This window comes from Ruditapes philippinarum, unplaced genomic scaffold (genome assembly GCF_026571515.1).
Source record: "Ruditapes philippinarum isolate M1 unplaced genomic scaffold, ASM2657151v2 ctg60_1_1_1_1, whole genome shotgun sequence".
Taxonomy (NCBI): domain Eukaryota; kingdom Metazoa; phylum Mollusca; class Bivalvia; order Venerida; family Veneridae; genus Ruditapes; species Ruditapes philippinarum.
In genome coordinates, this window is record NW_026863697.1 from 18,788 (window position 1) to 32,705 (window position 13,918).

A 13,918-nucleotide genomic window follows, 5' to 3' on the forward strand; every position below is an offset into this window, starting at 1 on the left:
GTATGATCTGAAATTGATATGCATGAAAGGATTATATTTTTTTATTTCACATATGAAATCCTCATAAATGTATGATGTGTTCTCTATGGTTGTTGTTGTGTCCGCTCTGTAACTTCCATTTACATGAAAGTTTCATTTTTTTTTAAATATAAAGTCACCATAGATGGACAATGTGTTGTGAACAAAGCCCAGGTTTCTTTGTCTAACTTAAAGGTCACTGCTGGGGTTCGAACTTTGACAATTTTACCACCACACTTAACATGTAATAGGTGGTTTATAACTAGATTCCTTTAGGGACACTTGTCACGTTCTGTTACAGCTCTTCTTTATATATATTATTTTTATATATTTATATTTTTTGCTCTTCTTTATTTATGAAAGAATTAACTTCTAACTTTAAACAATAACATGACAAACTACATAACTCTCGCATCAATATTTTCAGAATCATCATCCTTTTATACTCAGAATTTAAGAAATAAAAAACTTATAAAATATTTTTGTTTCTAAAATTAATTTTTACACTATCCCAATGCTGTACAGAGTCCCTGTGATTGTGAGTTGTAAGTGATTAAAATCCTTTTTAATGTAATCCAGTCTTTTTAGTCTTAAACTTTTTTAAAATTGAATGTATCTATGAAAATCTTAGTTTTCCTATATCTAAAATGTTCTCTATTATCCTCCAGCTAATAATAAAACTATACATTCTTGAAACATGATAGGATCATAAAACATTCTAGGGTGCTGCTATCAGTGATACTGTGACAAGCCATGTAATTATAATTAAATGCTCATCACTGGCCAGAGATAGGAGATTTTGGGGGAAAACTGGAAATTTTGGGTTTATGCGTAGGACTGGAGAGTGCAAAGGACTAAATGCCATCGCATGTGAACCTGTAACTTATACAGTAACTCATACAGTGTAATATGACAATGTTAACATGATGATAAATCAGGACCATTTATTGAGAAGAAACACGGCTTTTGCAATAATTATGCACTAGGACAGAATTTAATATCAGACGAGGTGGCCGAGTGGTTAAGGCGATGGACTGCTAATCCATTGGGCTCTGCCCGCGTGGGTTCGAATCCCATCCTCGTCGTGTTTACTATTTTGTCATTTTAATTTTACCAATACAGTTTTACTCTTTGAATCATCCGAATCATCCAGCATTGAATGATTAAAAGAGTAGAGTTGATATTTGGACTATACGAAATCTCGTGCTGATAAAAAAATTTCCTTTTATTCAACCTATTCTTTGAAATGAAATATTAACACGTAATTCGTTTCTCCAACATACTAAATGCATATTTTCTATGGCGAACAATACCATAAAAGTACACTAACCGTACCGAGGAACTTTCTGAAACTGTCCATGTTTAATGTAGATAAGGTTATTGCAAGAACGCATACAAGCAGATATCCGCAGTATATAGTATGGTTTCATGGAGAACAAGGATCGAACAAGCCGGCCTCTCGGGCTGTTCCTTATGACCTATATGTAAACTTCCGGACCGATATACATATTACTAAAGTAGTTTACCGTAAGTAAAATGCCATCATGATAAAGAAAATAGTAGATATTTGTATCTGTTTCATTTTGAAAAATGGTAAAGTTGTAGTGATTAAGTATTGCATGGAAGTCACAATGACTACTTTGAGTATTAGTTATGACAAAAAAATCACATTCAGCGCTATTTGAATAATAATGTAATAAACAACTTACATTCTCTATCATCATTATTGAAAGGTTAAACAACTCATATTTGCCCTTTCTAAAGGACAGCTTTATTTGTTTCCGAGGCATTATGTTCTTTAAATGAAGTGTGTTGACATTAAGGTTTAGACTCTGTTGATTTGGATTGTAATTTTACATTTGTAAAATTCTTTGCTTTTTACTTGTATTTATTAACTTTCATTTTTTTTCTGTGCATTTGATTTTAGTTTTACATTTAATTGATGTTTTCTTTCGGCTATTTTAACGTTTGAAAAATTAACGCAACCGTAAATAAACTAGCATGTAATTTGACATATTACAATACGAACGGCTCCATAGCTCAGTGGTTAGAGCGCCTGTCTAGTAAACAGGAGGTCGAGGGTTCGATCCCCTCTGGAGCCTTTTGCCGAGATTTCACTTCTGTTTTCTCCGTTTTTCTCTCTCATATTTAAAAAAATACTTTGGAAAACAACAAAAATATCGTTTTTATTGTTGAATGTAATGCATAAATAGAAAATTAATTATCCTTTTTTCGACATTTGTCGTTTGTATGCAAGGTGTTTGCGTGCTTTAATTATTTTTTTAGTTTTGGGCAGTCGGCAAATACAACCGTATTCCTTTCAGATATATGCTTTATAAGATTTATGTTATATATCTGTAAAATCCCTAGTGCATATTTTCATACATTTATAGTGAATAAGCTCAACATATTGATGATGTTTCCAATATTTATGAATGTATTATTATGTAAGTGTATTAGATCTATTTCAAGTGTTTCATACAAATTACAAATTAGTAAATACTTCCATTTGTTTGTCCTAATTTCGAAATTATTTTGGTTAAGGGAAATAAAATTTCTTTTTATAACGTACTTTTGAGATTTTTATTGGTATTAAGCGATTTACTGTATACCTCCGAAAGAGGTAGCTCTATCATTTACTAGGCGTGTATTTTCCCGAAGAATTTAGAATTACGATAATCAACCGCGCTTTCTAATTTTAGATATTTCTACTACTAAAACGATGAAAGGGTATTATTTTTGTTGATATGTATAAGTTATAAAATCAAATAATCAAATAAATCTGAACTTTTTTTTTCCATTTTATTTTGTTACCGAGTTGTCACCGATTAGCGATTTAAAATAGTTCTACCACGTGACTTTTGATGTAAAACAAAGCGTGTGATATGTGTCTAGTGTCAATATGACATCCACTGGAAAAAGAAAAGATAGAAAAATTGTTTGATTGTATTGACATGTGTTAAAACAACATATATATACTTTACATTTATTACTAATGATAAATTAATACTATACTTAGTATTAAGTATTAAGTATATTATATACTATTTACTCATAAATAAGTAATAATTATTAATTCGCATCTGACCTTATGGGCCTATAATAGCCATAAGTCACCTTAATTTTACTTACTGTAAGTTAATTTTTACACAATATCTTAATGAAATAAACTTAATCAATAACTCCCAGCGTTTAAAATGAAATAGCAAAAAAGTTTCGGTTTAATGTAAGACTGATTTAAAAGATTTGGTTCTTTTCAAAGCCGCATATGTACATGTAATTTTCGTAAAAGGATAAACGTAAACTCATGACTGAAACCAACCGTGACTAATTAATAAAGCACGAGAACTGAAGTGGGCTAATTAAAGAGACCGCTAGATGCCGTTTGCCGGCTCGGAGATTTTGTCTGCGTCAAGCTAGTGTAAAAGCTATATGACGGTATTGTTAAACAAAGAACAAATAACAAAAGAAACGTGAACGTCAAGACGTCCGCTTAATTTTGCAGTGGCTGGTGTGACTTGTACGTGGTTCAAAATAAGTTGCCAATTAGGCAGTGCAATACCTTTGAGACTCATCGGCTAGAAAATAATTAACCTGAGAAACAAGACTGGAAAATGCCCCTCGTGATAATTGGCGTTTATGCCGGTGCGGCATTTTTATCTGCAAGTTTAAATTATAAATTCTCGTATTTACGAAAAATACACAACACAAACTTTAGCTCTAATCTGAAACTTGGTGCTTGCACGTTATTGATGCCAACGCAAATTTAAGGCGTTCTATGGGAGACAAAGATATGCAGACACATATGAATTCTTTATATTTCTTTTATATTATCTGAACATAAATATAACTATACAATGTTCATTATCACTTTATAACTTTACTATCATTATCAACTGTGAGTCCTTTGTACAAAGTGTCGCGAGTACCGTTTTACGCTATACATTCTGAAATGAACAACATTTTGATTTATAATAAAAAAACAACCACTTTTCAGCATCAAATAAGTAAATGTACGACAACAAAAGCTCAAGAAACAAATACACATACAAATTATATGTTATTTACACTTTTGTACTTGCGCGATACAAGTTGGTCTGGCACCGAAATGGGTGGATTTGAAAAAACAATGAATTAAGGACATTGACAAAGGGTAGGTTATGTACTGAATTGTGTGACTAAATGTATTGAACAAATCAATTAAAATTATGTTTAGCGAGTTTCGGTCGAGAATGATAGTATTTTCTCTCTTGGGTAATATTATCATTAGATTTAGTCATATGCAAATGTTATGTCTTTTTTGCCACAGTTGCACAGTTGACAGACATAAAGATGGGATTCTACTGTAAAAATAACTTTAGCCTCGCTTATAATCAACTTACCAGTCCCAAACCATTTGAACTCCACCCTTGGATCTGCGAAGGTGAGGTTGAAGTTGATCAGCAGATCTGCCGATATGAGTTCCCAAGGCAATCCATTTAGGTCCATTACAGAATTCTCAGCTCCTGAAATGATAATTTGTTTTATCTTATGCATATTTAAATAAGATAAGAAAATGACACAAGAATTTGTTAGACATTTTGATTCAAATTTTAGACTAACAATTCTGTTTCTATTTGATTTACTCAACTGTTTTGTTTCGTATATTTGTAATAATCAATTGAATATAATATTAAATATTATAAATTAAGTGAATGATAAGGATCAACTATTTAAAAAATACTTGCCAAAATGAATTAGAACTTTACTCAACATATTGCCAAAACTTACTTTACACAATATATATATATACTTTCTGTGTGCCATGACAGTGTCTGTCAAATCAAAATAGTTTTAATATACAAGTATCAGTGTTAATACGTAGTGTTCATATTGCAAGGAATGTTTTTAAAACCGCAACACTGATGTAAGAAGTATATAAACGTATTCATAAAAGGATTCAATCTTATCAATTTTGCATCGTTTTCACTTTCCCAGCCCAAGATCTATATCATTTCATTTTTATACACCAGCTGGCCTCATTTAATTTTGATACCATCAAATACAAATTGTACTCGCAGCATCAAAGTATAAAATGTCAAGGAATTCTAGTTTGGCATGAGGAAAGCAATATACATTGTTAAATACAATATTGAGTCTTTTGTCTCGTACATATCAACACAACCTATTTTAAATCGGATATTGTCTCGTTCAATGTAAGTTTCAAATCTTTGTACTCTTCAAAAACAATATTGTACTCAACAGATTATCAACAACCTCAAATTAGTTAAAATTTACTAAGATATAGTAAATGTAAACCATTAACCAATTCTTACCAATTAAAGAAATTTTGGATGCGATCTCATCAATTCAGTCTTGTTTTTAGTTTTCAAGTACAAGAACTCATTTCAAATTCGTATTGTACTCCTGTAGCGTCTTTTTAAAAATTTAAATACAAATAAAAATATCCATCGACTGATACTTAACGTGAATAAGCACAGGTCTGTCAAAATGTGAAAATAAAATATTTCAGTGTTTAATAAAGAGCCCAAGAAGGTTTGCAGATAATACTTTTGATAACGTATAAAAGACTAGGTTTGCGCATCACCCAATAAAGGTTTTAAAGGTACATTCTCGTTCAATATTATTCAATATTATACTCTAAATATTGGCAACTTTATATAACCATTTGTTAAAATTGGCAAATTTCTGCTTCTGCTAGCTTAACATATCAAAAAAACCGTTTGCTTCGCTGGCACTTACATGTACATGATTTTAGAAAAATGGCAAAGCACAACGAATTTCTACGTGCATGGAAATCAATTACACTCACCTGAAAATCGCGTCTCGCTAACGATTAGGTCCAAATACCCCAAAATGCAGTTGTTATTCGCATCAAATACATAGCAGACAAAGAACCAGAAATATGTTTCGAGATCCTGGCTATAGAACTTCAGTTCAGTTACGGAATTATTTACTGCATTAAAAAAGGTCATATAGTTGTATCAAGTATAGACACATTTTCGCCTTTGCATTTTCAATTATTTTAATGCATTACAGAAGCATTAAACTTTGCTTATTTGCAATGAGTAACAATATGAAATTTAAAAAATATATTAAAAAAACTAAAACACTTACAAAAAACATGTAAGTATTCAATTGTATTAGTCTAGATAATTCACTGAAGAGAACAAAAGGCAATTGTCACAAAAATATAACATTTTTAAAATTCATGATTTACAAAATAGTCCACGTTTGCCACAAATGTAAGTCTTTTACCCAGCATGATAATCCGTATACGATACACACGTAAAGAAATGAATATTGAGTTTATAAATTTATTTATTATACTTATTCATTTATACGTTTAATTTCTTAATTAATCCATGTTGCAAGAAACACATACATACTTTGATATGGTGCTTAACAATCTATATCGTATCATAAGAATAATACATGTCGCCCAGGGTAAAAGTGCATATTAGCAACCCGGAAAATTGAAATATTAAAATTAATTTATTTTTCGCCGCTATATGTATTATTACTCATCGATTTTTGGCCAGGGGAGAGAAATATTATTATTACGTTATTTTTACTAAAGTCTACATACTATTTAACTGCCCATGGTTAATATTGCAAAACAAATATTAACCGGATGATAATAATAGTTCTAAATAACAAAATATGACGTCAAATAAGGCAATAAACGTAGTATATTTAAAAAAAGTTTTCATGAGATATGATAATAAACATTACCATTTTGATTTTTAAGGAAATATATTTCAACATAATACAATCTTACATCCCCGTTCTGTAGCCCGGCCACAAATATCTTCTGTTATTCTCATTTCAGCATCAAATCTCTGGCATTTGTTTAGATTGATATTGCTGCAACACATTGGATGGATGCAAGTATATTATTATTATAGTCATCAATACTATGTACTTATATGCTATTTTATTCGTACTTCACCGTATACCCAGTTACAAAGAGATTGTAAATTACGCAGTAATTGTGTAATAATTAACACGAATTGTGCACTTCTAAAGCCGACCAGAACGAGCACAACCATAAATGAATAAACCATTTAATTCAAATATATTGTAAATCAATTTGAAGGCAATGAACTAGCGAATATGGTTGCCGAGACATTATTTTTCAAACCTTATCAAAAACATTTCCAGGAAAGCGTTTCTTTTTCTAGATTATTCGTGGGTATAAGGACCCGGCTAGCGTAATGAATACATTTTTTCAGATTAATTAAAAGAGTACGTATTAAAATCTCTTTAACGCCCTTGATTGATTCTATTGAGCGTGTTCATGGTCAGTACTGGAGAGTGCCGACAACGTCCACCCCCTCCCTTGCATGGCCATAAAAAGCAGGATTCAACATTTCATTTAAACATGAAAATGATAATCATTTTGCTTTTTTTTGTAGATACGATAATCATTGGACCTTCAATGTGACACATCCAAATATAGAAACCCGAATATGAACATACACATAACTGATCCGAGATATTTTAATAGTTACATTGTAACTTTACATATACCGAAACTAACGGAAGGGTGTAAGGACAAGACTGGTTTAATTATTGCTAAAATTCCAGGTTCTTTAACATTCAACTAAAATAAAGTGAAACAAAATCAAGGTTTATCAACACTAGGTTCAGTGCATTTAAATTTGCATCGCATTTATTGATAATTTTACTTACAAGCAATTTGTTTTCCGTTGAAATTGGTCCTTATTGTCAGGTAAATTCCATCTCTGCTGACACTTACCATATCTATGTGGAGAGTTGAGCTCATAACCATAAATAACAAACCAGGTATGGGAAGAATTTGAAATCTTGAAAAATAATAAACGGTAACAGAAACAGCCATTTTAGAAATCAATTCCCTATATAACATACTTTAGCAGACTTATAAAGCTTTTTAAGTTAGTTTAATTATGAAACAATGAACAGAATAAAAAAGTAGAAATACATTTGGCTCATTTTAGCTCACATGACCACGAAATGGTCAAGGTGAGGTATAGTGATGGGGCTATGTGCGGCGTCCGTCGTCGTGAGTTGTTCGTCGTCAACAATTGTGTTGTTAACAGTCTAGCAGTCACAGTTTTAAATGGATCATCATCAAACTTTGTCAGAATGTTTGTCTCAATGAAATACAGATCGAGTTTGAAGATGGGTTATATCGGGTTAAAAAGTAGGTCACAGGAGCTAAAAAAAGAGAAAGCTTTTAAACACTCTAGTGGCTGTAGTTTTGATCCAAACATTCTGAAAATTAGTCAGAAAGGTTGTCTTGATGATTTTTAGGTCAAGTTTGAAGATGGGTCATCAACAGTCAAAAACTAGGTGACAGGAGCTAAAAATAGAGAAAGCTTGTTAACAATATAGTGGCTGCAATTTTGATCCAAATATTTTGGAAATGTGTCAGAAAGGTTGTTTTGATGATTTCTGGGCCAAGTTTGAAGATGGGTCATCTCCGATCAAAAACTAGGTCACAGGAGCTAAAAAGAGAAAAATCTTGTTAACACTCTAGTGGCTTCAGTTTTGATCCAAATATTCTTAAAAGTTAGGAAGGTAATTCTGATGAAATCTATGGCAAGTTCGAAAATGGGTTATCTCCGGTCAAAAACTAGGTCACAGGAGCTAATATTAGAAAAATCTTGTTAACACTATCGTGGCTGCAGTTTCGATCCAAATATTCTTGAAATTTATCCAGAAGCTTGGTTTGATGATTTCTAGGTCATGTTTTAAGATGGGTTATCTTCGGTTATAATCTAAGTCCCAGGAGCTAAGAATAGAAAAAGCTTGTTAAAACTCAAGTTGCTGCAGTTCTTATCCAAATATTCTGGAAATTTGTCAAGAAATTTTGTTTTGATGATTTCTAGGTCAATTTCGAAGATGGTTTATGTCCGGTCAAAAACCAGGTCACAGGAGCTAAACATAAAAAAATCTTGTTAACACTCTAGTGGCTGCAGTTTTGATCCCAATTTTTTGGATATTTGTCAGAAAGGTTGTCAAGTTTGTCAGGAAGGAGGTCAAGTTTGAAAATGGGTCATATCCGGTTAAAAACTATGTCACGGGAGCTAAAATTAGAATAGGCTTGTTTATACTCTAATGGCTGAAGTTTTGATCAACATTTCCAGGAAATTAGTCAGAAATGTTGTTTTGATGATTTTTTGGTGAAGTTTGAATATAGATCATCTACGGTCAAAAAGTAGGTCACAAGAGCTTAAAATAGAAAAAGCTTGTTAACACTCTAGTGGCTGCAGTTTTTATCTAAATATTCTGAAAATTTATGAAGAAGGTTGTTTTAATGATTTCTAAGTCAAGTTTGAAGATTGGCCATGTCCGGTCAAAAACTAGGTCACAGGAGCTAAAAATATAAAAATATTTTTAACACTCTAGTGGCTGCAGTTTTGATCCAAATATTCACGAAATTTGTCAGGAAGGTTGTTTTGATGATTTCTTGGTCGAATTTGAGTATGGGTTGTTTCCTGTCAAAAACTTGGTCACCTTGCCCAAATATGGGAAAACCTTTTTAACACACAAAATGTCATATTTTTGACTCAATTGCCATCAAACTTGGTCAGGATGCTTGTCTAAGACATTGCTTGGATGCGGTTGATGGGTTAGGGGAGCGATCCAGGACCATCATGGCTCTCTTGTTTTAGTTAATTAAATGTTTGGATGCATTTAAATCGTTTAGGCAAACACAGGTGCCTGTTTGTAGTACCTGAAGGGTACACCTGTTACCTCACTTGTAAAAAAAAATAGATAAAAAATAATAAATAAATAAATGAAGGCCAATTAAAAAGTGAGTTTCCATTAGTCTTACTCATTATTTTTTCATGCGATCATAAGTCAAACATACTTTTGAAAGCCAATCAGCTTTTGATACCATGTCTGACTTCGTTTTAAACCGACTACAATAAGTAGATTGTTGACATTCATCATTTTGCGCAGCATCCAAGCTCCAAGTGCAAGTTATGTAGAAAACACATAACAGAAGTAGCTTGTTCATTATCTGAAAATGAAAAAGAAAAAAACTTTTCATAAGCATTTTATCAAACTAAAATTTGCATCTCGGGTAATGTTGTCTAGATTAGCTATGCTGTTCTTTTTTTATTAAATTTGTATCTGTTTGGAGGTATGTATACTTGTAATATTTTTTGTTGGGTTTAATGTCGCATTAACACATAAAATATCATATAGCAATTCCGAGCATTGTTTCGGGCATAGCAAGGCAACGGAATAGAACCACTAACGTTCCTTAACCAGCTTGATAGCTTTGTCATTTTTGTTATTTCAAAAACAAAACAAAAGAAAACTCAGTGGTCATTTGAGTTATGTTTAATAATAATAAGTAGAAACAGTTTACTATATTAGATTTAGTGAATATCATAATAAAACAGTGTTCATTAGTCTTGATGGTTTTAAGTCAAGGTAAAAACATGTAAACCTTATGCTTATGCATTTAGAACAGATTGTCTTCATAGAGGTCTATGGTTTATTGTCTATTGTCTTAACATTTGTTACGTTTCACAATTCTCTTGAAACCTGATCGATATGATAGGGCTATTCATCACTTTTCATTTAATGAACTTCTTTACTTCAACATGACTGTGTTCCTTTATCATTTTTATAACCGTATCTCAATCGATAGATAAATGCTTTAAAATGAAGAAGAAAAAAACCCACTTACATCAGATTTGCTGTATTTCATTACTCATTGTGACGCATATCATATTATCAGACAGACGGCTTTATATGCAGCATTCAAGTTACAGTTATACGATATTTAACCTATTTAGTTACAAATTACCACGTGAATGCACATGCGCAGTATAGAAAACCTTATGGGTGAAACATCTAAAAATGGAATGATTAGACTAAAGCAACGTATTATACTAGAGAAGGCGATAGCATTTTATTTCAAAATTTTACCATATATCCGTATATTATTGTCTATATACATGCAAATATGCACTCAAACTAGAACAAAAAAACACACGCAAATGCGTTGGGCAACAAGTTCTAACAACTTTACATTAAGCCCTTCCCAATTGAGAAATTTACACAACAAAGTATGACTTAAACGAATATCGAAATAAAGTTGTTTATGTGTTTACAAAATTGAAAAGTTCAGTGGTACATGTCAATTTCTATTTTGTTATAATTATGTGTTAATGAATATCTAAAAGTTTAATGTTTGTCATATTGGGATGATACCTTCATCATCGTCGATCCATGGTTCGCATTGCTCCCCACAGCCACATCAAAAAGAACAATAGCTCAGGGTTAAATTGCGAAAATTTTGGTTGTAATGACATAGTCAAAGTTAATCTTACCAAAACGATAATTGTTGATGAATTACTGTACAGCAACAAAAGTATTAAGGTTATCTTTACACGGAAGATTTACACGGACAAATAGCAACACATAGTTTAGCATCAAAGTTATCTCCGTTGCAGTGAAAAGGATAATGATCAGCGTTTTCTCTAATCGGATCATCTCTAAGGTGATTTCTCAACAAACCGTAATTTAAATAATTACAGTAGTTTCTTATAACGTGTATGCTTTACTGATAGATATCTTTGGTTATGAAGGAAGTGTTTTGGAACTATGGAAGATTAAATTTCTGTTTTAATTCACATGTTAACGTGATAATTACTTTGCTTTAGACATAGTACAGAATTTCATTTCCAATTTTTGCTTACCTGATTACTATATACAAGATTTCTTGAAATACATTTGAGCCGCGTCACGACAAAACCAACATAATGGGTTTGCGACCAGCATAGATCTAGACCAGCCTGCGCATCCGCGCAGTCTGATCAGGATCCATGCTGTTTGCTGTCAGTTTCTCTACTTGTTATATATTTTGAAAGCGAACAGCATGGATCCTGATCAGACTGTGCGGATGTGCAGGCTGGTCTTGATCCATGCTGGTCGCAAAGCCATTATGTTGGTTTGTTTTGTCGTGACACGGCTCATTTATATATTTGGCAAATAAACGATAAATGTATAACTTTGAATATTGGGTTAAAAAAGAGAGTAAATATATTGTAAACCGATGACAGACTGTGTTACGTGACATATGCTTTTTTCGCTTTTGTAACAACTGATATTCTATTTACAGAGATGATTACATGTATACAGTAAACAGTGATACATTTTGTTGAAGAGCGTTTTAACAAAAATCATGAATCTATAAACAGCATTTCCTTTAGAAAATTAAGGTTTATGTAGTCCGTATAAAGGTTCCTTAACGTAATGTTAAAGTATCATCTTTATCACGTGAATTTCTTCAAATGGATGATTTGTCCGTTTCATACATAGATTTGTTTTTGGAAATTTAAAAAACGCATGGAAACTAAGCAATAAAAGCAACAGCAACAATCGAATTTATAGCTTAAATGCTGTCATGAATTTAAATGTTAACTCAGTATGTATTTGAAGCTACATGAGTATAGTAAGGGTTAGAACATGTCCTTACACAAAACTTAGACTAGACAAACATTTTATAAAATAAGCAAATAAAATGCTGTGTTCTTATCAAACAATATCTTATTTAACAAAACATTACTTGAAACTCCGACTTCTTAAAAAATAATTAAAGAAATGCATTAAATCGATTAAAATTTGGAATATAACATATATGCATGTATATAAGAAAACATTTGTTTTTTCATGTATACCTATATAAACAAATGAACATATACATACCAAAAATAAAATTTCAGAACTACCGTTAATTAAAAATGACTTGTTATATTTTTTTATTATTTTCTTTTTTTTACTTCTTCCCCCGAAGCCTGTAAATCTATGACTTATGCATAGCTTATTATTCATAATTAAATCAATATAAAAATGACCAAATACAAGAGAATCAAAAATACAACACTGACTCTGACCATGAAAACCATCAAACAGAGTTGCATCTATCTTATTTCGATATATATATTGTGTATCATTTAAAACAATGATCATAGCAGGTACATTGAGTTACAGTGCAACAAGAATAGACACAGATATAAAAAGACTTACCATTTCCTTTTAACAAATGTCTATCTATATAAATTTCAAATGTTTAAAGAAACAAGTAATATCTCTATTTATATCACGGCAGTAAGCTAGTGAATCATTTTCTAAATACACACGGCCTCCATAAAAGCAATTCTTCTCACAAGGAACAAAAAGGGTTGCCCCAAAGTAGCTTTTGAAGATATTTTTGTATATTGTTTCAATTCTGCTTCGGTCGTTTATGTAACTTTATACGGATGGAACTTTATATAGCATCAATAACATTATAAAGAACATAATTATGTAATACATCTGATATTACATGTCAAGTTCCATTGCTTAATACACGTTTCATCCGACCGCCAACAAACCGACTCCTAAGACGAAGATATACGAACTTAATGTAATAGGGCATTCCGTTTGTTTTGTTTTTATTGTTAAAGTGTCGTTGACGTTAAATCATCGAGAACCCATCGTGAACTCGTCACCTATAAGATTCGCAATTTGTTGAAAGCATTTGTTTGCCTTTTTGCTTATTAGTTTGATGTTTGTTTGTTGATTTTTTGTCGTTGTGTGTGTGTTTATTTTTGTTTGTTTCTTTTTCTTTTTTATCTATTTTATTTTTTATTGTTGTTAGTGTTCTTTTAATTATTATTATTATTATTATTATTATTATTATTATTATTATTATTATTATTTATTATTATTAGTAGTAGTAGTATTAGTATTAGTATTAGTATTAGTATTAGTATTATAATTATTATTATTATTATCATTATTATTATCATCATCATTTTCATTATCATTATTATTATTATTATTATCATTATTATTATTATAATTATTATTATTATTATTATCATTATTATTATTATTATTATTATTA

General features: G+C 31.2%; 1 protein-coding gene and 2 non-coding genes across 3 annotated transcripts; 2 read left to right on the plus strand and 1 right to left on the minus strand.

Moving 5' to 3' along the window:
* The first annotated feature begins 1,021 nt into the window (after positions 1-1,021).
* Positions 1,022-1,103, plus strand: Trnas-gcu (transfer RNA serine (anticodon GCU)). Its single transcript has one exon. It is a non-coding gene; the product is annotated as a tRNA-Ser (tRNA).
* A 944-nt stretch (positions 1,104-2,047) lies between these two features.
* On the plus strand, positions 2,048-2,120 carry Trnat-agu (transfer RNA threonine (anticodon AGU)). The gene has a single exon. It is a non-coding gene; the product is annotated as a tRNA-Thr (tRNA).
* Positions 2,121-3,826: 1,706 nt separating this feature from the next.
* LOC132723049 (uncharacterized) lies at positions 3,827-13,207 on the minus strand. Its single transcript, XM_060707715.1, has 7 exons — positions 13,057-13,207; positions 9,881-10,033; positions 7,714-7,847; positions 6,800-6,885; positions 5,831-5,974; positions 4,401-4,523; positions 3,827-3,965 (listed from the first exon to the last, which is right to left on the minus strand). Exons 1-7 carry the CDS (start codon positions 13,057-13,059, stop codon positions 3,952-3,954), a joined length of 657 nt encoding a protein of 218 aa, XP_060563698.1. The 5' UTR covers positions 13,060-13,207; the 3' UTR covers positions 3,827-3,951.
* Between the last annotated feature and the right edge of the window lie 711 nt (positions 13,208-13,918).